At 49.8% G+C, this 23,294-nt stretch overlaps 1 protein-coding gene across 3 annotated transcripts in view; it reads left to right on the top strand.

Annotated features, from left to right (window-relative positions):
• The window catches only part of LOC144987449 (ephrin type-B receptor 4b-like), a 30,246-nt gene extending 9,103 nt beyond the window's left edge, over nt 1-21,143 (top strand). Inside the window, exons 1-20 of one of the 3 annotated variants that reach the window (XM_078936874.1) lie at nt 327-350; nt 656-726; nt 791-933; nt 1,013-1,376; nt 1,459-1,621; nt 3,895-4,050; nt 4,792-4,940; nt 5,177-5,381; nt 5,458-5,751; nt 5,828-5,924; nt 7,263-7,330; nt 17,725-17,838; nt 18,037-18,284; nt 19,280-19,426; nt 19,497-19,565; nt 19,666-19,715; nt 19,791-19,890; nt 19,966-20,159; nt 20,250-20,408; nt 20,484-21,143. In XM_078936874.1, coding sequence (XP_078793000.1) covers nt 664-726; nt 791-933; nt 1,013-1,376; nt 1,459-1,621; nt 3,895-4,050; nt 4,792-4,940; nt 5,177-5,381; nt 5,458-5,751; nt 5,828-5,924; nt 7,263-7,330; nt 17,725-17,838; nt 18,037-18,284; nt 19,280-19,426; nt 19,497-19,565; nt 19,666-19,715; nt 19,791-19,890; nt 19,966-20,159; nt 20,250-20,408; nt 20,484-20,595 — 2,895 coding nt within the window. In that variant the 5' untranslated portion in view covers nt 327-350; nt 656-663 and the 3' untranslated portion in view covers nt 20,596-21,143. Of the gene's footprint in view, nt 1-326; nt 351-655; nt 727-790; nt 934-1,012; nt 1,377-1,458; nt 1,622-3,894; nt 4,051-4,791; nt 4,941-5,176; nt 5,382-5,457; nt 5,752-5,827; nt 5,925-7,262; nt 7,331-17,724; nt 17,839-18,036; nt 18,285-19,279; nt 19,427-19,496; nt 19,566-19,665; nt 19,716-19,790; nt 19,891-19,965; nt 20,160-20,249; nt 20,409-20,483 lie in introns of those variants that run through there. The other 2 variants (XM_078936873.1, XM_078936875.1) reach the window with 2 other exon arrangements.
• The last annotated feature ends 2,151 nt before the right edge of the window (nt 21,144-23,294 follow it).

The following is a 23,294-nucleotide window of genomic DNA, read 5'->3' as shown; positions in this document are numbered from 1 at the left end:
AACAACACACAGAGACACACACACACACAACAACACACAGAGACACACACACACACAGTAAAGTTGATGTTACCTGGTTTCCTGGTGTGTTGGGTTCTTGTCAGGTGAGCTGATGGTTCTTGATGAAGGTCCACTTCCTGCTGATGATTCTGACTGAGCTGCTAAGTTTGGAAGAACAGAACAGAACCATCTAGAACCAGAAACTGATCACATGTGAACAAATGGGGAGAACGTCTGGTGTTCATGTTCTCTGTTAGCAGATTCCAGAGAGAACGTCTGATGAAGACGAGTTTCTGCTTCATCTCCAAACGTTTGACATCATCTGAACCGTCAGATCCCACTGACAGAAGGTCAGGACTGTGGTTCTAGAGAAGAACCTCCTGTTAGAACCCATCAGGTGCTGAAGAACGTCCTGGGGAACCAGGCAGACGTTCCTCAGAAACCTGCTGTTTGCTCGAAGGCTCAGGGCAGACCATGAAGGTTCTAAGCTGGTTCCAGCGTGTTCTTCTGTCCGGTTCCACAGACATGGAACCAGCTCAGCACTGACTAGAACGTCAGCTTTACAGACAGGAGAACATCTCTGTCCAGCAGAACCCGGTTCTGACCATGGTTCTGTTCCGGTTCCTCACACCTGTTTCTCCAAACGTTCTCTCAGAGGTTCTGATGAACACCAAGCTGGAGACGTCCGACCTGCGATGGACCGCCCACCCGGTTGATGGTCAGGAGGTAAGCGCCGCCCCCCACACATCACGCTGTCAGGATTCGGGTCATAACCTGTGTGTGTCCTCAGTGGGAGGAGCTTAGCGGCTTCGACGACGAGGCCAGAAGCGTCCGCACCGTTCAGATCTGCACGCCCAGCAGCCCCGCCTCCTATTGGCTGAGAACGTGCTGGATTCCGCGGCGGGCGGCGACCAAGCTCCTGGTGGAGATCCGGTGGGTGACGGCGGTCTGTGACGGCGGTCTGTGACGGCGTCCGTGGTGACGCGTGATGATGATGTAACGACCTCCGCAGGTTCACCATGGTGGAGTGTTCCAGCATGAACCAGCGCCACTGCAAGGAGACCTTCAACCTGTTCTACTACCCGTCAGACGCCGACCAGGCCACGCCCACTCACCCCGCCTGGATGGAGAACCCCTACGCCAAGGTCGCCACCATCGCCGCCGACCACCTGCTGCGCAAAGACGGCGAGAAGCGCTCCAACCTGAAGCTGCTGGAGGTGGAGGTGCGGCGGGGGGCGGGGCTTTACCTGGCCTTCCAGAGCCAGGGCGCCTGCATGGCGCTGCTGTCCGTGCGCGTCTTCTACAGGAAGTGCCCGCCCATCCGCCGCGCCTTCGCCTCCTTCCCAGAGACCATCCCTCACTCGCTGGTGGAGCAGGTAACCATGACGACAGGAGAGGCCACAGCAGGAAGGTGTCTTTAAGACACACTTTCAAAATAAAAGCCCCTCTGTGCTGCAGGCTCAGGGCGTGTGCGTGGAGAACGCCGTGACCCCGCCCGGCGAGGACGCTCAGCCTCCCACCATGCTGTGTGGAGAGAACGGGCGGTGGGTGGAGCAGCCCACCTCCAGCTGCGCCTGTCGCCCTGGTTACGAGGCGGACGACGTCGGCATGCGCTGCAGAGGTGAGACTTCAGAATAAAGTCCTGATGGAGTTTCTGTTTGAAAGACAAAGACGGCGACAGGAAATGACACAAACAAAAGAAGAAGACGACGTTCCCGTCATCCTGTCCAGCCGCCGCTAAGACCAGAACCAAAGCCAAACATGAGAACGTGAAGGAACCCCTCAGTCCACATAACGGTTCTGGACTGTCAGACCCACAGACGGGATTCTGGGACTTCCTGTTCTGATTTAAAGATCTGGTCTAGAAGTCCGGGTCTGGTCTGGTCTGGTCTGGTCAGGTCGGGTCGGGTCTGGTCTGGTCTGGTCTGGTCTGGTCAGGTCTGGTCTGATCAGGTCTGGTCGGGTCCGGTCTGGTCAGGTCTGATCAGGTCTGATCAGGTCGGGTCCGGTCTGGTCAGGTCTGCTCTGATCAGGTCTGGTCGGGTCTGGTCTGGTCGGGTCTGGTCAGGTCTGGTCGGGTCTGGTCAGGTCTGATCAGGTCTGGTCGGGTCGGGTCGGGTCGGGTCGGGTCTGGTCTGATCAGGTCTGGTCGGGTCTGGTCTGGTCGGGTCGGGTCTGGTCTGGTCTGGTCTGGTTGGGTCGGGTCGGGTCGGGTCTGATCAGGTCTGGTCGGGTCTGGTCGGGTCTGGTCTGGTCTGGTCTGATCAGGTTTGGTGGGGTCTGGTCGGGTCGGGTCTGGTCTGGTTGAGTCTGGTCGGGTCTGGTCTGGTCTGATCAGGTCTGGTCGGGTCTGGTCGGGTCTGGTCTGGTCTGGTCTGATCAGGTTTGGTGGGGTCTGGTCGGGTCGGGTCGGGTCTGATCAGGTCTGGTCGGGTCTGGTCGGGTCGGGTCTGGTCTGGTTGAGTCTGGTCGGGTCTGGTCTGGTCTGATCAGGTTTGGTGGGGTCTGGTCTGGTCTGGTCTGGTCTGTCCAGGTCTGATCAGGTCTGGTTGGGTCTGGTTGGGTCTGGTTGAGACTAAACCGCGGTGACCCATCAGACCCTTGTGTGTTCAAAATAAAAGCCTGGATGGCGGCGTCAGCGGTCTCTGCAGGCGTGACGGCGTCCAAACGGAGGACCTGCAAGTCAGACAGCAGCGCTGATGGAGCGTGGGGGGCGGAGCTGTTGTAGGTCCCATGAGCAAAGGGTGGATCCTCAAACTCAGAGCTTTGTCTGAACAGGAAACGCTTCTTCAGTGACAGCGGCGCTGAATGATGGCGGCGCTTACGCAGACCGCCAGGAGGAAACGTTTGACCCGTCGCTCAGGGTTCCTCTGCAGCTCCAGGGACAGACGGCACGCCGCTCCAAGCTTCCTGTTATTCTCCAAGAGGTCAGAGGTCAGCTCACCGCATCCAGGAGGAGCCGGGGAGGGAGGGGCCAGTCTGGACCAGGAGGTCAGGGGTCAACTCCTGCTGTGGCTGACGAGAGGGCGCCGCTCAGGACATCACAGCAGCGGTTTCCACTTCCTGTGGAGCCAAGGCCACTTCCTGTCCTTCATTGTGTGAGGCAGCAGAGCAGCAGGCTTTTATTCTGAAGGGTCCACTCATGAATGAAGCTGGTTCTGATGGGATCAGTTGTTCTAGAGCAGGTTCTGTAATCGCGGTTTCTCTGGTCAGAGTTCTGAGGGGATTTTAGAACTTTGTAGAACAGACGGCGCCAGAGTCCTCTGGTTCGTGATCCGGACCAGCTTCAGCCGGGCTCAGAACAGGTCACTTAGAACTCAAACCGGGTCGCTCACAGCAGAGGAAGCAGGCAGGTTCTGGCTCAGAGGGACCCGGGTAAACGGACCTGTGTCTTCCTGTGGGGTTTCTGTCCTCCAACGCTGAACCGGGTTAAAGGCAGAAGGTTCTTCAGAATCCTCGGGCCTCTTGGGTTTCATTTGTCCAGAACCGGTTGTGGGTTTCCATGTTCTGGTGTTTCTTCTGTCCCGCCCCCTCAGACTCTGAACCAACCAGCACACTCTGCTTCCAGCGTGGTGTTTGATTGACAGCAGAGCTGGTTCTTCATGCTGTGGGTTCTGGAGCACCAACAGGTGTTCTGTGGTTCTGGTTCCTCTGAACTTGGTTCTGTTGGTTCCACTGCCGGGTTCTGGATTTCCTTCATTGACTGTCAGGATCTGCAGTTGTTATGCACCTTCTGTTAAGATCAGGCTCCGCCCACATTAGAGGCCTGATAGAACCTCAGTGATTGGTTCTGCCGGTACCGCTACAGGATGGCCCGGTTTCTGTCCACAGAATTGTTTCTAACTCTGTTCATGGTGATGCTAACGCTAATGCTAGCTCGCCGTGTGTCCACAGCTTGTCCATCGGGACACTTCAAGATGGCATCCGGAGCAGGCGGGTGCACTTCCTGTCCCGCCAACAGCAACACACGGGTCCCAGGCTCCGCCTACTGCCCGTGTCACCAAGGGTTCGACCGGGCCGACTCTGACCGCCCAGGCGTGGCGTGCACACGTGAGAAATGCTGAACTCGTTTCCTGTCCTGTCAAAAGTCAGGCTACCGGCCTACATCTCCCATGATGCACTTGGGCCTACTGCTGTTTTTGTCAGAGCAAATTTAACCTGAAAAATGAGAGGAGGGACAGTTAAGCAGCCTACATGAGCCCCTCAGTACACACACACACACACACACAGACAAATACACACACATAGACAAATACACACACACAGACAAATACACACACACAGACAAATACACACACACACACGCTTCTGATGCCCCGCCCACTTAACTGCAGTGCCAGAGGGATTGGGGTTAGGGGGTTAAGAGGCTCATTTATCCTGGACTGAAGGGTCCCACAGGTACACACTTTACGTGCACACACACACTTTACGTGCACACACACACTTTACATGCACACACACACTTTACGTGCACACACACACTTTACATGCACACACACACTTTACGTGCACACTCACACTTTACGTGCACACACACACTTTACATGCACACACACACTTTACGTGCACACACACACTTTAGATGCACACACACACTTTACATGCACACTCACACTTTACGTGCACACCCACAGACTTCCAGATGTTTGTGTAGAACCAGGAGCTGTGCATCAGCGTCTGCAAACAGAAAAGAATCGTTTCTTTGACCGAGTCGGGTCAGATGTACCCGTCCCCAGGTCTTTCTGCCTCGACGTGTTTAACAACACCAGGCTGTGACCTCTGACCCCCCAGGCCCACCTTCAGCCCCCCGCCTGCCTGTGAGTCAGCTGAACGACACCACAGTGACTCTGGAGTGGAGCGAGCCGCTGGACCGGGGGGGACGGGTCGACCTGACCTACAAGGTTCTGTGCTCCACCTGCGGTTCTGCCGGCACCGCCAAGGTACAGCATCCCGCCCCGGTTTCCAGAACTGGACCGGATCCTGACGAACCGTACTAGAACCAGAACAGGAACTGTGCCTCTGTCTAACTCCACCCTTTCTCTGTCTGACTCCACCCCTTCCTCTGTCTGACTCCACCCCCTCATCTGTCTGACTCCACCCTTTCTCTGTCTGACTCCACCCCCTCATCTGTCTGACTCCACCCCCTCCTCTGTCTGACTCCACCCCTTCTTCTCAGGGATTGGCTGCGTCCTGCCTTCCGTGTGACGACAGCGCTCTGTTCCAGCCGTCGCTGCCTGAGCTGACTTGGCGCCGGGTCGTCATCCGAGGACTCCGCCCACAAACCAAATACATGTTTACCATCCAATCCCTGAACGGGGTGTCTGCTGTCAGCCAATCAGAGCCTGCCTCTGTCAAAGTCAACGTCACCACCAGCAGAGATGGTGAGTGTTTAGCTCCGCCCACAGCTCTTTTTGGTTCTTTCCCCGTCGATGAAGCTTCCTGTTGGTGTGTCTGTAGTCCCGCCCCCGGTGAGCGCTCTGAGAAGGGCGGCGGCCACAGAAAACAGCCTTTCTCTCCAGTGGAGCGCTCCGGTTCTGCAGAATCAGCACGCCATCCTGGACTACCAAGTCCGGTACAGTCTCAAGGACGGCCAGGAGGCGGGGCTGTGGCAGTACGTGTCCAGCAGGACCGCCTCCGTGGTGCTGACGGGGCTGCAGCGGGCGGCGCAGTACCAGGTTCAGGTGCGCGCGCGCTCGCAGGCCGGATACGGATCTTTCAGCGCCGCCGACACCTTCAACACGCTTCCTGATGGTAGGAACCAGAACCGTGGGTCCAGGCTCCGATTCTGATCTGCTGTACGCGCTCAGTTTGTCTGTCTGTGTGGTAGGCGGGGCTAACCCTCAGCTGGTGCTGACCGCTGTCCTGATCTCTGTGGGAGTTCTGCTGCTGGTTGTCGTGACGACGGCCGCACTGCTCTGCTACCGGTGAGACGGCGGCTTGACCTGAAGGTCAACGTGCCATTGTTGTGTGGAGGAGAAGAGGGAGGGGCTTCCTGAACGCACACACACACAGAGACACACACTGACACACAAACATACAGACACACGCACACACAGAGACACACACACAGAGACACACAAATACAGACACTGTTACGCCCCCTTCTGTGTCTAGGGGTGACTGGTGGCATAACATAAAAAAGTAAAGGTTTTGCTACCAAGTTGACTGCAACACAAAACACCAAACGAATGTCTCCGTAAAATATGACAAATTTATTTACATATAAACAAACAATCCAACAATAACTAAAAGTGAAGCTAAAAGGCTTCAGGGTGAACCGAGGCCAAAACAACAAACAAAACCCCAACTAACTGCAACATGTAATCTTACCTGCAACAAAAGAAAAGGGAAATCAAAGACAAAACACTAAACCTCCCTAACCTAACAAAACCAGGAGAAAACATGTACTAAACAAAATGGCGGTTCACCCCTACAGCTTCACTTAAACAAAATCATAAACCAAAAGACTAAACCGAGTGGGCACAGACAAAACTACAAACTACAAAGAACTACAAAGTGCAACACAAACTAAAACAAGTGGAGAAGACATAAACAAAATGGAGAACAAAACAAAATGGAGAAGAGGGCCAAGCTGCAGTGGAGGCTTTTGCTGCAAGGCACCCTTCTCACCGGCTGGAGGTCCAAGTGGTGGCTTTAAAGGCTGCCTCCACCAGCTTGTCCAAATGGAGGCCACACCCTTGCCAGCACACCTGAAAATAATCAGACATACAAACAAAGATCCACAAAAAACACAGAAGTCCCACTCTGATAAAGAAATAATACACAAAACACAGAACAAACAGAACAAACCAAAACCAAATACGGCCACAGCCATAACACACACTGACACACAAACACACAGACACACGCACACACAGAGACACACACATAGAGACACGCACACACAGAGACACACACACACATAAACGCACACACACACATAGAGACACACACATAGAGACACGCACACACAGAGACACACACACACATAAACGCACACACACACATAGAGACACACACACAGACGCACACACACATAGAGACACACACACCACCACACTCTTAGCACTTTTTAGTGGAGTCACATGAAGATAGTCTCAGTCCTGCAGTATTGTGTGTGATTTTGTCTTTTTTTGTGTTTCTTGCTGTTTTCACCTTACTTGTTTCACTGTAATGTTGTGTTTGTGTATACGTGTATCTTTGTGTGTAAGTTGTTGTCTACAAGCGTCTCCTGAAGCCCCTCCCTGTCTGTGCGTCTGCAGGAGGAGGAGGCGGAGCCGGAGGCGTTCAGATGTCAGCGATAAACCCGGACATTACCAGATGGGACAGAGTGAGTAAACAGCCAATCAGAGAGTGATGCAGACACACAACACAAACAACAACAACATGCTTTTGTTCAGAAATACACAAGTGTCAAAGAAGGTAACACACATGGAAGTCCTCCATGGTCATGACCTTCACTGCTGCGGGTCCCAGCAGACCCACACAGCCGTTACTATCAAAGTAATAGATTACACCCAGTGGCGGTTTTAGATATGGGCGATGTGGGCGATCGCCCAGGGCGGCACTTCATAGGGGGCGGCATTTGCCGTGCCCGATGCGTGCGTTACTCATATGCGTTACTCATATTGTGCTAAGATATTCAAAGAGGAAGCTTGCAGCTTTTAATTTGAAATTGCTTCAGCTGCTGACACTTAACACTTTTACTTTGACACATCAGACTGTTAAGAATGTCTTCATCCTCTTTGCTCTTCACAGTTATGGTGCAAAAAAAAAAAATAAAAAAAAATAAAAGATGAAATAACTCAGAGTGAAAAAACGTAAAACAGGCACATGAAAAGGAATTGGGCAGAACAAACACCCGTGCTCAACTCAATTTCGACAAAAGCAGGCAATGGGGATTATTTCCCACAATACTTTGCTCTGACACGGCAGACCTGACACGCACGTGACCACCGCCCTCTGCTGCAAGACGCTTGCGGCCACACCTCTTTGCGGTAGTCTTTGGAACATAAGTCAAAAAACTCGAGAGGGGGGCGCAACTCGCCGGTGGCTGGCTGAATCACACTAACAGGCGTGAGGGGAGTCTTTTTCTATCTGACTATCAACTCTGGGCCGCAGCTGCGCCTGTCGTCATGGAGACGGAGCCGCGTGTGTCAGAGGGAAGGGGAGGGGGAGGGGGGATGAGCGCAGACCATTTTTTTAGGTAGGGTTTTTTTGGAGGATTTCTGCTGTTGGTGTTGCACAAATTTAGGGAAATGCCAAATATTTTTGGAGTAATCCCACTGACGAGTTCTATGATTTAGTCTTTAATGTTTTATAAGACCTAAACATATTAATCACAATAAGTTTTATTTTTTAGATCTAATCCCTCTGTTATGTTTCACAAAGACACACACAGGACGTCACACATTAAGAAATTATTGCTAAAAATGAAGCAGGAGTCCAGCTCTAAAAAAAAATTCTCTAAAAAATGATAAAAGAGCAAAAAAATGTAATTATTTGATTTGTAATTTCTTATTAATATTTCCAGGCTTTCTTTGGTTTGTTCTGCAGCATGTTCATATTTGTATAATTTTGACAGAATATATTTAAATGGGGAGCAACATATTATTTAAGGTTTAACTTGTGTTCCTGTTTTTATTCATATTTATGTTCAAAAAGTTCAGATTAAAAGGTTTAAAAGTTTAGCTTTAGTGTGTTCAGTAAATGAACCGGCCCAAACCTTAAGCGTGTTTTTAACTTAGGCCCCCTGTGTGACTGAGTTTGACCCCCCTGTAATACGAGTCTAGAACATTCATGCATTTTTTTGTGTAAAATAGCTAAATAGAAGATAGGGAACACAACAGGATGTTGTCACATTTTGTAGGTGTGCGGGGGGGGGGGGGGGGGGGGGGCTGTGGGGTTACTCGCCCAGGGAGTAAGTCAGTGTAGAACCGCCACTGATTACACCAATGCTGAAGTAAGGCATGTCCTCCTCTGCAGGGGGGTATTCCAGAAAGCAGGTTCTGCTAGCTCCCACAGTAAGTTTGAGGCTAAGGAAGTTGATAACCTCAGCTTTCGGTTCCAGAAATGGAGGTATGTTTCAGGGTAGGTCAGGTTACCATAGCAACTCATGCTCTGAACATAACCTGGTCTGGAGCAGGTTTAGTTGAAGGTTAGTTTGTTTCAGAGAGGTGAAGCAGCATGGCGTGTCCATTTGAAGATGATTTAGTGGATGAAGAAGCTCAGATAATACTTTTTCCACCATGAGAGGATGATAAGACCACATATGGATGTTGGAAAGATAAACTTTTTTACTTTGATCTAACTTAATTATTTGATTCAGTTAAGATAAATCATTTTTTTGTTAGGTCACCTTAAAAATAACACGTAGTTTTCAGACAGTTATTTTCCTTTTATTCAAATTAATTCAATTAAGTAGGTGTAACTTTGGTGCTGCTGTTAGAGCGGCACCGCAAGGGATTGTGGGATATCATTCCCTTTGCCTGTCTGGACGGATTTGGGTTTAAGTGTGGCTTTTTGACAAAATGTGTTTAGTCGTTTAGCTGTTTAACTGTGTTTTGTCGAGTTATTTTGTCCTACTATGCTTACGTCTTTGCACCATGAGTGAGAGGATGAGGAGTTTATATAGCATCACCACTATGTGGTGCAGTAATGATAAGTATAGAGATATGGTGTATGGATACACGCTTCAAATCCATTTTTTCCCCTCCTTTTTATTGTTATACAAATGAGTATATCTGCCGGCTCAAACTTCGACATATGAGAAGTCAAGAAAAGGAAAAAACATTTAATTGAATTGGAGTAATATAAAGTCTTATGGGCTGCTCGGTGGTGGGGGGAGCCGGTTTAGCTCGTGCTGGTTTGCACGCCTTCCGTCCGTGAAACCAGGGTTTGAATCCGGGCTGCTCCCTGTTCCCTTCTCTACTTCTCTGTCGGTCCCAAGCCCGGTTGCTTTGAGAAGGTTGCGTCAGGAAGGGCATCCGGCGTAAAACATTGCCAAATTTACCATGCGACTCGTTCGCTGTGGCGACCCCTGATGGGAAAAAGCTGAAAGAGAAACAACATGGGCTGCACGGTGGTGCAGTGGTTAACGCTCTTGTCTTACAGCCAGAAGGCCCCTGGTTCCAGTCCTGGCTGGGGGACATGAACCAGAACATCAATGGGGGACCTTTCTGTGTGGAGTTAGCATGTTCTCCCCCTGCATGTGTGGGTTCTCTCAGGGGTCTCTGGCTTCCTCCCACCGTCCAAAAACATGCTACATAGGTTAATTGGTTAATCTAAATTTAAGTTGTATAAACAAATATTATTGAGTTTTATAGACATAAGAAATTAGGTTGAATAATTTTAACTCAATTACTTGTTATCAATAGAATTAATTGATTTGATTTGAAATGGTTTATTTCAAGCAATCAAATAGAAGTTATACACAAAAGCAATATAAACATCAGTTATACATTCATACAGTAACTAATCAAACTTAGGATAATTAGACATAATTAATAAATATTGCTTGAAAGGGAGTGGAAGGAAGCGAACTTATATAATCCCACCCCGTTATACTGTAACCATTTTATTACATGATTTATCAATATCCGGTTCCTAGGTTTTATCAGACAGAATTAAAAATCATAAGATATCGATAAAGCACATGACAAAGATGAATTACTTAAGTATTACGTCAAAAATAACTATTCTAGAAATTAACATGGCAAATGCAGCATCTGAAATATATGCAAATTATGTTACTTTTAAAAATCATTCATGTGCTTTAAAAAATAATACTATACCAGTAAAATAGACACAACACTGTTTCAGGAGTTTTCATAACAAAATTTCAGTCAGACAACTCTTGCAGTAAGAAATATTTATTTGACATTTTTCCACATTCTTTAAGTTGGCATTCACATATTTTCGTTTGGCATAAGGCTCCGTTCAATTCCATAAAACTTCCATAAAATTCCATAAAATTTCCATAAAACTTTCGGGTAACAAAACCCCCCTTTACGGAGCCCACAGGTGGAAGCCGGGGAGGAGGGTGGGGCGAAGAATGAGCGCTGAAGGTAAGAAAGAATGAACAACTGCGCACCTGGCTTAAATAGGACGCTGAGCAGGTGAGTTAATTAACTGAACCGCCCTAGGGTATTTACCTGAAAACACTGCTTCGAGTATCTGCCCGAAATACGATAAATCGTCATTTCAGTCAGACAACTCTTGCAGTAAGAAATATTTATTTGACATTTTTCCACATTCTTTAAGTTGGCATTCACATATTTTCGTTTGGCATAAGGCTCCGTTCAATTCCATAAAACTTCCATAAAATTCCATAAAATTTCCATAAAACTTTCGGGTAACAAAACCCCCAACACTAAATCATCCAGAAGAAGAGAAAATGTGAATGTATAATCAGTGTGTAATAAAATGGGGTGTGTTTTCGGCAGCATTCCATTTTCATTTCATTTCCCAGTATGACTGCTATGTGTGACCCGGCACCATTGACCGTTTGGGCCGCCCCCGATCGAGTACAGCGCCACGAAGGGAACATGCTATCTAGTGGATCTGCTATGTGTGACCCGGCACCATTGACCGTTTGGGCCGCCCCCGTTCGAGTACAGCGCCACGAAGGGAACATGCTATCTAGTGGATCTGCTATGTGTGACCCGGCACCATTGACCGTTTGGGCCGCCCCCGTTCGAGTACAGCGCCACGAAGGGAACATGCTAACTAGTGGATCTACTATGTGTGACCCGGCACCATTGACCGTTGGGCCGCCCCCGTTCGAGTACAGCGCCACGAAGGGAACATGCTATCTAGTGGATTTGCTATGTGTGACCCGGCACCATTGACCGTTGGGCCGCCCCCGTTCGAGTACAGCGCCACGAAGGGGACATGCTATCTAGTGGATCTGCTATGTGTGACCCGGCACCATTGACCGTTGGGCCGCCCCGTTCGAGTACAGCGCCACGAAGGGGACATGCTATCTAGTGGATCTGCTATGTGTGACCCGGCACCATTGACCGTAGGGTCGCTCCCGTTCGTGGAAACCACTAGAGGAACATACTATCTGAAAGAGAGAGGGAAAGAAATAAAAGGGGAGCCAACATAAAATTACTTATACGTGATCTTAGAACGTAAGCTCACTTCCGCAAAACGCTGTGCAGAACTATAATTTAAACCGCCAAACAACCCGTATGATACACTAACTTAACATCCAATCCAAAGCTTCCGATGGCGTATGACATGCTTAACAGCCATTATTGGAACTTCTATTAAACCAAGAACAAGTTTGATGGCCATAAACTCTTCCATTTTGGCAACTATATATACACGCGCTTAAGTAACATCCATTATTTCGAAGCTCCCAACGACAGTACCACGAACGAGCTTAATAGCCATAATTTTCTCCATTTGGCATACCAATTATAAGCGCTCAAGGAACATCCATATAATGAGGTTCCATCCCAATATTAAGAACGAGTTCAACGCCCATAATTACTATGCGTCTTTGGCATACTACAACAAATGAGCTTAAGAACCAGATTCGAGCTCCTCGCAGACTATGATACAACTTAGAGCAACCTAAATTTTTGAGGCTTCCACCTGGCTATAATTTTCTTTTAACATCTATAATCGAAGAATTTACATTCATTCTGCGGTTGACATTGATTAATTAATTCAGTCAGAAGTGTCATTGGAATGCAGAGGAGGTCCAACGCCCCGTCACTTTCAGTGCAGCAATAGGTACGTCGAGCAGTCATCGTCGCAGCACCAGATCAAGGAATGCATGGGTGACATCATTTCCTGGAAACGGAGAAGCTGATCGGGGCGTAGGGGTTCGCAGGCTCAGGATGCGATGCATAGATAAAAACAAAGCAGTATTAGTCTTGACAAGAATATATAAATAACCCAGAAACTGATCAGTTTCAAAAATGATTGAGATAAATTAAATAACAGTGCTTTTAAAAAGAAACAACAAATCTGAGAAAGTGAAATTTAGTAGATAGTAAAGGTAAAGACCCATTGTGGATTTATCGCACCCTAGAAACCCCCATAATCACAAATTCCAACAGTGAAATGATAGTGAAATATATAACCTGCACGAAATCTTAACACCAATTTTTATATACTCCAATGATGAGAAAAGTAACCTTTGACAGTTTCAGAGGGACGCACCTTCAGGAGGCCATCGAGGAGCAGGTGATGGGAAGAGTAGCCAAGGAGATTTGTATATGAGGAAGGTCAACATCCCACGTAGCAAAGGATTACAGCTCGGCTGGATTTGATGCTTTGATTTGATATTAGTGATTCTCAAATTTTTAATTAGCCAATGGCGTCTGGATACTGCAAAAGAGAACTTGAGAGCCATGAGGGATCATAGGTTTTGATAGTATTTTTTGCTAAACTGAACCTTAAGCATTTAGAGGCGGAGTATAACAAGCCTCTAAATGGGGATGCATCTAGCAGAGTGTCATCTGCTTAAACAAGGCAGATGGAAGACTGACTTGTGGACACAAGATTTAACTCTTGAACTAAGCTTGAGAGCGCAAGTGATATATTTCCTACGGTCAGGGTAGAAGTTGCTCAAGGTGTTATTTAAACATTAACCAAGTCAACCGATGACAATACTATCATTCAATATTGAATCAGCTTTAATATAATCTCCAAGGATGAAATAACCGGACAACCCTTAAAAACCAACAGAGCTGTAGATTCCGGCGGCCGGACAAACACAAACCACTCTTCTTAAATCCTTTTCCCCCAAACCAGAAGGCGCAAACTCAGGAGAACAAGTGGAGGGAGCCTGAAGACACAACAGGTATCACAAAACCACTTCAGGCATAGAGAGGGAAAGATCAAACGCAAAACACGAAAATCCAGAACAGGAACACGTGGCCCAGGATCGAACTACCCAGAACAAGAACACAAGATGAACGGATGACCATAGGACCAAAGCTACAGCAAACGTCAGGTGGCCCAATCATTGACGAATCATATCCAACCAAAATTCGAAGAAACGACATGCTGCACAAAAGCTAGAGACGACATAATGGGGAGAGACAAGCATCAATGAACCACCCAAATCTATAGAAGAAAAATAAATCCGGACGGGTGGAGGACCATACATTAAAGATAACGTGGAAACCCAATTTTGAAATTAAAGTTTTCTCACAGAGATTCAAAAGACCAGGGATACAGAGTAAAGTTGGCCACCAAGAAATAATCAATAACATGCAAAATGAAGGGCACCCATCGCCTACAAATATCCAGTACAGGGCGATAAAGTCGATTTTATGAGGACTGCCACGACAACGGAAAGGTAAACCGACAAACACCTCGAGCGCCAACTGAAGGCCAAGAGACGCCACTGAGAGGCATAGAGGCAGAACAGTGAGACCATCAGTGACAGTCATCCTCAGCCTTATATCGCGTTCGGAGGAAATTCGTGGAGACAGCATGGGGAGCTGAAGAAAATATATACCAATCCTGAAGGCGCATGGGGAACCAGGCCACTGATGCCCAGAAGATTAACTGCGAGGCGCTAGCAGGTCCAGATCAAGTCACATCAACCTGAACACTTCCTAGGGGCCACCCTTAGTGGCAGCTTGAAAACGATGCCCCGGAAGAATCCATCACATAGCCCCCACAAACCTCCAACCAAACTAGAGAGAGAATAACAAATTAACTGTCCAGCCGAGAAAACGAGGCCGCGACGAGACTGACACACTCACTAATGCGGCCGACGCAAGTCCCTGAAGCCAGGGCATGACCCACTGGGGTACACAGAGCGGGGAAAAACAGGTGGAGCAGAACGTGCGGGGGCAATGAATGAGGATCGCAGAGTGAATAAAATGAGCCATAGACGCTGCATAAGAGAGACCAATCATAAGGGAAAATGTCCATAGAGCAGAGACGGGTCCAAGAGACACTGATTCACATTCCAACTAACCAGCAGCTACAACAACGAAGAAAACAAACAGAAGAACCGCCATAATAATAAAGCCAGCATCAAATTAAAGACAATCAAGATTTACACACAGCTCCCAAAGAACAAAACAGCAATAGAAAACAAATGCTAAAAGCCACGATAAATTCAGCCAGCATGAGAAACCTGTCCAAACGAGGCCTGCCAGCCTTCACAACCACAGAAAGGACCCCACAACCCCTGAAAAAAAAAATAAATAAAATAAAACAACCGGACGACGCAGAACTACGCAGCAGAAAAGAATCAGAAGTGCATCAGGAAGGACCCGGAAAAAAAAAAAAACTACAATTCCCAGGGTCCTTAGGGGCGTGACGTCACCGAAGTAAACAGGAAGTGAGACGCAGCCATAGAAAACTACACGGGAAAAGTACCGCGTGACGCTCACCGTGGATAATTGGGGTGACCACGGCAGACGAGAAGACCCGACTACTCCTGATCGGGGGGCACGGACATCCCGAACATTGCGGAAAGCACACCCCCTGCAGATGCACGCGACCGCGGCGAAACGAACGCGCTGTGCGCCGGCAGCCGCCCGCGGATCGTCAGCCGCCCGCGGATCAGAGGAGAAATTAAGGAGAGCAGACGCGGCGAAACCAAAACCCCACATCAGAAAGATGGGGATCATCCTTCCCAAGGACGGGGGAACACGGCAAGACGCCGAAAGAGAAGGAGACCCGCGGGCTCGGAGACCGGCGAAGAATGAGCGCTGAAGGTAAGAAAGAATGAACAACTGCGCACCTGGCTTAAATAGGACGCTGAGCAGGTGAGTTAATTAACTGAACCGCCCTAGGGTATTTACCTGAAAACACTGCTTCGAGTATCTGCCCGAAATACGATAAATCGTCATTTCATCAAGTATCAAAAGTTAAAAACATGTGCAAAGTTATGCTACATTAGGAAAGATTTTTGAATCAATTTATCAATTTTAGGAGCTAGTGAAGTAATATCATTAAAAGTCAATCAATTTAACAATTTTCAAAAGTGATTAATCATTTGTTTTACTCTTTTTATATATTTTTATTTTTTTATTTTTTTTATAATAAAGTAATGCTGTTGGGGAAAAATAAAAAGGGTCCATAACTGTCGATTATCCAAGGTTGGTATTTCTTCTTTTACTGATAACAGCTGATCTCCTGGGTTCAAAACAGAGTTTATAGTTCTCTTCCATGTTATGTCTGCAGACATTAGATTCAGGTCCATATCCTTCTTCAGCTGATATCAGCGACGGTGAAAGTTGAGGTCAAGTTGTCTGCAGGTCAGAACTCTGCTGTTATTCAGGTGACGTCAGACGATGGAGAAAGTGAGGAATCCAGGCGTCATATTTCTTGAAATTATTTGGCTCTTTGGTTTATTACTTCATGTTGTTTCAGACGACCGTGATCAAACACTTCTCAAAGTCCTTCATGGTGTTCACGACCAGAACCTTGGTCCGGTCCTCTGGACCGAGTGGTTTGACATAAATCCTGCAGCCTTTAACCCAAGTGTTCTCAATCTGCTTACGCTTCCTGAGAAGCCGTGCATGTTTTGAGATTTCAGCATTCCTTCTGGTCAGATGGTCGTTCAGATAAACAGTAGATCCTCTGAGGTTTTTGCGTAGATTCATCAGAGCTAGCTTGTGTTTTTGATTCACAAACCTGATGAGGATCGCTGGTTTATCCGTCTCCTTTCTCCTGGGGAGCAGGTGGCAGGTCTCGATGGTATTGAGATCCAGGGAAATCCCTTTAGATGTGAGAAATGAATGTATTTGCTGTTCCAGAGACTCTCCATTGACCTCCGTATTAGCACTGCCAGCTACGCTAGCGCTAGCATTAGCAGTGCTGGCTTGAGGCTTGATCGGTACTCCAGTGAGAATGACATTATTCATCCTTACTTGCTGTTCCACATCGTCCAGTCTTTTCTCCAGAATCCCGACCTGGTTTTCTCGCTGCTCGTTTAGAGCCCGAAATCTTCGGAACTCTTCCATCATCTCCCAGAGCGGTGTTAGCTTAGCCGACACTTGATCCATAAAACTTTTCAGCGTTTCTTGAATAATGTCAAGAGACTTTCTGAGTTCTTCATATTCCTGGGGTTTCTTCGGGGGCATGGTCAGCTCTCTTTTTAGGAGAAAAATCAACTTTTTAAGTAATTTGAAGATAGTTGTAATCGCAGAGAGGCACGCCACGCGTCCAGCTGCTGTAACCCGGAACCGGAATATCAAATTTTAATTATCCAAATTAATTCATTTAAGTTGGATAAGTTATATATATATATGCTCCACAATGAAAATGGAAATAAGATCAGAAACTCGTGCGTTTACTTTGTTCTTTTTCTCCAAGCAGAAACTCTTTCTTTTGATGATGCAGCCGTGTTACTTTATTGATGGACGTATAATCTTCATACGCCGTCATTAAAATCTCAAACTCCGTCTCACTAAAGTATTGCGCTCTCTTTTTTTCTCCACACGTTTCCATGGTGACTCCTTAAATCAGTGATCCATTGAGAATGTCTTTATGTACCTGCTGTGCACGTGCATTAACCCAGGGTTACCAAGTGGAGCGTAATTACTCTAACTCATATCTGGTCTGTTGGAACCGACATACCCAGAGTAAGCAAGTTCAGGAGGATTTCAGCCAGAGTTCAGGCTTAAAGTCAGGGGAGTTTAAACATGCTTCCTGGAATACCCCCCTGGTCTCCTCTGTGTACGACTGTACTGATGGCTTTGTGTGGTTGATGTTGGTCATATGATCTTGTTGTCATAGCAATGAAGGTGTACATCGACCCGTTCACATACGAGGATCCCAACGAGGCCGTCAGGGAGTTCGCCAAAGAGATCGAAGCGTCCTTTGTCAAGATAGAAGAAGTGATTGGAGCAGGTAACAGCACCTGTCTGCCTGCCTGCCTGTCTGCCTGTCTGCCTGCCTGCCTGCCTGCCCGCCCGCCCCCCCGCCCCCCCACCCCGCTAGGTTCTGCTGCAGGGCCTCCTCCTCTGTGGACCTAGGGTTCTGGATCTCTCCAGGGGTTCCGTGTGGTCTGATGATTGTCATGAACCAGCTGCTGCTCTACCTTTCCAGGTGAGTTTGGGGAGGTGTGCCGCGGTCGGCTGAGGGTACCTGGCAGGAAGGAGAACTATGTGGCCATCAAGACTCTGAAGGGCGGTTACACCGAGAAACAGAGGCGGGACTTCCTGTCGGAGGCGTCCATCATGGGCCAGTTCCAGCACCCGAACATCATCCACCTGGAGGGGGTCATCACCACTTCCTGTCCGGTGATGATCCTCACAGAGTTCATGGAGAACGGGGCGCTCGACAGCTTCCTGAGGGTGAGACGGAACTTATGTCTGCTCCTCGTCTGCTCATTCGTCTGCTCACCCGTCTGCTCACCTGTCCGCTCCCCCGTCTGCTCATTTGTCTGCTCACCCGTCTGCTCACCCGTCTGCTCACCTGTCTGCTCCCCCGTCTGCTCACCTGTCCGCTCCCCCCTCTGCTCACCTGTCCGCTCCCCCGTCTGCTCATTTGTCTGCTCACCCGTCTGCTCACCCGTCTGCTCACCTGTCTGCTCCCGCGTCTGCTCCCCCGTCTGCTCACCTGTCTGCTCACCTGTCAGCTCCCTGTCTGCTCATTTGTCTGCTCACCCGTCCACTCCCCTGTCTGCTCACCCGTCTGCTCACCTGTCTGCTCCCGCGTCTGCTCACCCGTCTGGTCCCCCGTCTGCTCACCTGTCCGCTCCCCCGTCTGCTCACCTGTCCGCTCCCCCGTCTGCTCACCTGTCCGCTCCCCCGTCTGCTCATTTGTCTGCTCACCCGTCTGCTCACCCGTCTGCTCACCTGTCTGCTCCCGCGTCTGCTCCCCCGTCTGCTCACCTGTCAGCTCCCTGTCTGCTCATTTGTCAGCTCACTCGTTTGCTCCCCCGGCTGCTCCCTGTCTGCTCATTCGTCTGCTCACTCGTCTGCTCACCCGTCTGCTCACCTGTCCGCTCCCCCGTCTGCTCATTTGTCTGCTCCCCCGTCTGCTCCCCTGTCTGCTCACCTGTCAGCTCCCTGTCTGCTCATTCGTCTGCTCCCCTGTCTGCTCATTCGTCTGCTCACCCGTCCGCTCCCCTGTCTGCTCACCCGTCCGCTCCCCTGTCTGCTCACCCGTCCGCTCCCCTGTCTGCTCATTCGTCTGCTCCCCTGTCTGCTCATTCGTCTGCTCCCCTGTCTGCTCATTCGTCTGCTCACCCGTCCGCTCCCCTGTCTGCTCATTCGTCTGCTCCCCTGTCTGCTCATTCGTCTGCTCCCCCGTCTGCTCACCTGTCGTCTCCCCCGTCTCCCTGCAGGTGAATGACGGGCAGTTCACGCCCATCCAGCTGGTGGGGATGCTGCGTGGAATCGCTGCAGGGATGAAATATCTGTCAGACATGAACTTTGTCCACAGAGACCTGGCAGCTCGGAACATTCTGGTGAACTCCAACCTGGTCTGTAAGGTGAGACTCACCTGTCTGACCGGCCCGTCCAGTCTGGTTGTGGTCTGACTGCAGAGGGTTTTGGTTTCAGGTGTCAGACTTTGGTCTCAGCAGAGTCCTCACCGAGAACTCCTCAGACCCCACGTACACCAGCTCACTGGTGAGTCCGCGACTCCAGGTTCTGCTCTGATTCTGACGGACTTCCTGTTGGTTCTTGTCCTGACTCTGTGCTTTTATTTTGAAATCCTTGTTTGTGTCAGGGAGGGAAGATTCCCATCCGGTGGACGGCGCCTGAAGCCATCGCCTACAGGTGAGCGTCGGTACTGCAGGCCGTGCAGCAGAACCGTTCTGACGGCTTCACCTGACGCTTTTATTCTGACAACAGGAAGTTCACGTCGGCCAGCGACGCGTGGAGCTACGGCATCGTCATGTGGGAGGTGATGTCGTACGGAGAGCGGCCGTACTGGGACATGAGCAACCAGGACGTAAGAGCGCCTTCCACCGCCCGCCTCATCTGCTGACATCATCTGACCCCCCCTCCTCCCCCGTCTACCTGTCAGGTGATCAACGCCATCGAGCAGGACTACCGGCTGCCGCCGCCACCCGAGTGCCCCGCCTCCTTGCACGCGCTCATGCTGGACTGCTGGCAGAAGGAGCGGGCCAATCGACCCAGGTTCTGCGACGTGGTGTCAGCGCTGGACAGGCTGATCCGAAACCCCCCATCCCTGAAAGTGACGCACCCAGAGGGGCCCAGGTGAGCTGGGGGTGGGCGGGGCCTGGCGGGGGCAGAAATGTTTGCGCCTCCAGCCCTGCAGGCGGAGCTTTAACTGCGTCTGTCTCTCAGTCCGTCCCAACCGCTGCTGGACCAACGGGTCCCGCCCCCTCTGTGGGCGTGCGGCTCCGTGGCGGAGTGGCTCCGGGCCATAAAGATGGAGCGCTACGAGCGGAGCTTCCTGCAGGCGGGCTTCAGCAGCCTGGACGTGGTCGCCCAGCTGGACACGGAGTAAGGCGGAGTGCAGCGCCTGCAGGCGGCGCTCAGGGAAAAGCGCTCTGACGCCTGTCCTCTCTGTTTCCATAGAGACCTGCTCAGAGTGGGCGTGACCCTCGCCGGCCACCAGAAGAAGATCCTGTCCTCCATCCAGACCCTCAGGATACACAAGCTCCGCCCACTTCAATGTACTGACCAATGACAGCCCGCCTGTGATCAGGCAGTCCAGACAGACTCCGCCCCCTTTGTTTGGCTGTGGACTGATCATCCAATCAGCAGACAGCATTAGAGGGGCCTGGAGCCAGGATCCGGTTCTGACCCGCTGACTGTCCGGTTGGTTCTGGACTGATCCGAGTCATGTGATGCTGATCCCAGCTTCTCAGACCGGAGGAGTTTTGGAGGGACTGGCTGCAGGAACGTCTGTGGGATGTTCTGGTTCTGGAGGTTCTCTACGTTCCTGGACCCACGGTGAATGAAAACCTGCAGCTGAGGATCCAGAAGGATCTTCAGCAGGAACCGGACCTGAACAGAACGTCCTGCTGATCTCATCTTCTCACCAAAACATGTTCCTTCAACAGCCATCAGAGCCGGATCAGAACCGCTGTGGATATCTGCGGCTGGTTTCAAGGAACCGTGGGTTCCTGAGCCGCTTTCATGTTCCAGAACTTTTATTCCTGAAGTCTGATCAAAGTTTTTTACTCCCATGTTTCTGTAAAGACGAGCATTAAAGAAGAAGGTTCTGATGTTCTAGCAGGTCTGGTTCTGTGTGGTTCTCCTCAGAGGGGGCAGTACGGAGACTGTGAGCTCATCTTCTGCTGCCAGAGGTTCTCCACTTCTGGGTTCTCATGAACCAGAAGAACCGGGGAGGTTCTGAAACTGAAAGGAACCATCAAAGCCCTGAAGAACCCATGAAGACCTGGACCTGATCAGCTGAGGAACCTTAGGGTCATCTGAACAATTTATAAAACTTTGCGTAGGATTTGCGTCAGAAGTGGCGTACGGATGAAACATAGGACGTGCGTACGCACAGAAATATTGGGATTTATAAAACCGTGCGCACGCACATCCTACGCATCTTTCCCTTAATAAATCACAACCAATTCTAAATGCAGTGCAGCTTTTGCGGCTTCATGACACGCCCATAGTTGCCCATAAATAGTCCGTGAAACCCCCACAAATGAATATTCATTGATTGAGAAATCATGGCAAACACAGAGAGGAAATGAAAAAAACGTAACTTGACTCAATGTGAAGTAGAAGTTATCGTTGGCGAGGTGGAAAAGAGGATAAAACGTTGTTTGGAGGGCACAGTGCGGGCATTACTAATGCCAAAAAGGCATGTGAGTGGCAGACGGTGGCAGACGCCGTAAATGCTGCAGCCTCACAACCTCGGACCGTGGCCGAAATAAAAAAGAAATGGTCGGACATCGAAGTCAAAGCAAAAAAACGTCTGGATGCTGAAGGACTTCATCATCATCATCAAGCTGTGATTGGTCCATTCCAGTCTTCATCGTGATGAAGACATGCTGAGGGTCTCCATGTCTGTAATGAAGCCCAAAGCAAAATGAAAACAATTGAAAATCTCCCAGAGTGCTTTGAGGCTGACTGTCCTTTAATCTGTGGAGCAGTCTGATGAAGGATGTTCTTCATCGTTCTTCATCGTCCATCATCTGACAGCAGATTGAGTGATGGTTCTGATCCGGAATCAGCTTCTCTTTGGACCAACGTTCTTCCTCATTTTTCACTCTGGAGTCGTTCTCTGCTTCCTCGTAGAACCCTGGAAGCTGCTGTTCTGCTCAGATCTTCATCTTTTCTGGACCTGAACGTCTCACAGATGTGCAATCTCTGTCCATCCATCCATCCATCCATTCATCCATCCATTCATCCATCCATCCATCATCCATCATCTATCCATCATCAATCATCTATCTATCTATCCATCCATCCATCATCCATCCATCCATCCATCCATCCATCCATCCATCATCTATCCATCATCAATCATCTATCTATCTATCCATCCATCCATCCATCCATCCATCCATCCTCTTCCACTTATCCTGGACCAGGTCATGGGGGCAGCAGTCTAAGCAGAGATGTCCATACTTCCTTAACCCCGCCCACTTCCTTCAGCTCCTCTGGTTCCCAGGCCAGACAAGAGATGTAGTTTCTCCAGCGTGTCCTGGGTCTTCCCCGGGGCCTCCCCCAGTGGGACATGCCCAGAACACCTCCCCATGGAGGCGTCCAGGAGGCATCCGGACCAGATGCCCCAGCCACCTCAACTGGCTCCTCTGGATGTGGAGGAGCAGCGGTTCTACTCAGTGGTTGATTTAGCTCCTCCCCCATTTCTAAGGGAGCGTCCAGCCCCCCATGGAGGAAGCTCATTTCAGCCACTTGTATTTCTGGTTCTTTGGGTCATGACCCAGAACTCATGGCCATAGGTGAGTACTGGAACGTAGACCAACCGGTAAATTGAGAGCTTTGCTTTTCTGCTCAGCTCTCTCTTCACCACAACGGACCGATACAGCGACCACATAACTACGGACGCCGCTCCAATCTGCCTGTCAATCTCACGCCCCGGTCCTCCCTCACTCATGAACAAGACCCCCAGGTATTTAAACTCCTCCACCTGGGGCAGGGAGACTCCACCCACCCAGAGATGGGAGACTAACTTTCTCTGGTCTAGGACCATGGCCTCATGGTGAACCCCCACCTTAACGTGGTGGGGGAGTTTGAGAGCTCGAGTGATCCCAGGAGCTCAGCCGTCTGGGCCTTAAGCCCCTGGTAGGGTCTCCCATGGCAGACAGGTCCTGGGTGACGAGACAGACAAAGAGCGGTTCAGAACCCCCTGATGAGAAGAAACAACAAGGACCCGATTACGTCGCCCGGATGGGCGTCATC

The sequence above is a fragment of the Oryzias latipes genome, chromosome 18, assembly GCF_053564925.1.
Source record: "Oryzias latipes strain Hd-rR chromosome 18, Olatipes_Hd-rR_3.1".
In the NCBI taxonomy this organism is placed as follows: Eukaryota; Metazoa; Chordata; class Actinopteri; order Beloniformes; family Adrianichthyidae; genus Oryzias; species Oryzias latipes.
Note: the sequence above shows the minus strand (reverse complement) of the source record. Positions and strands in the feature narration are given on the sequence as shown.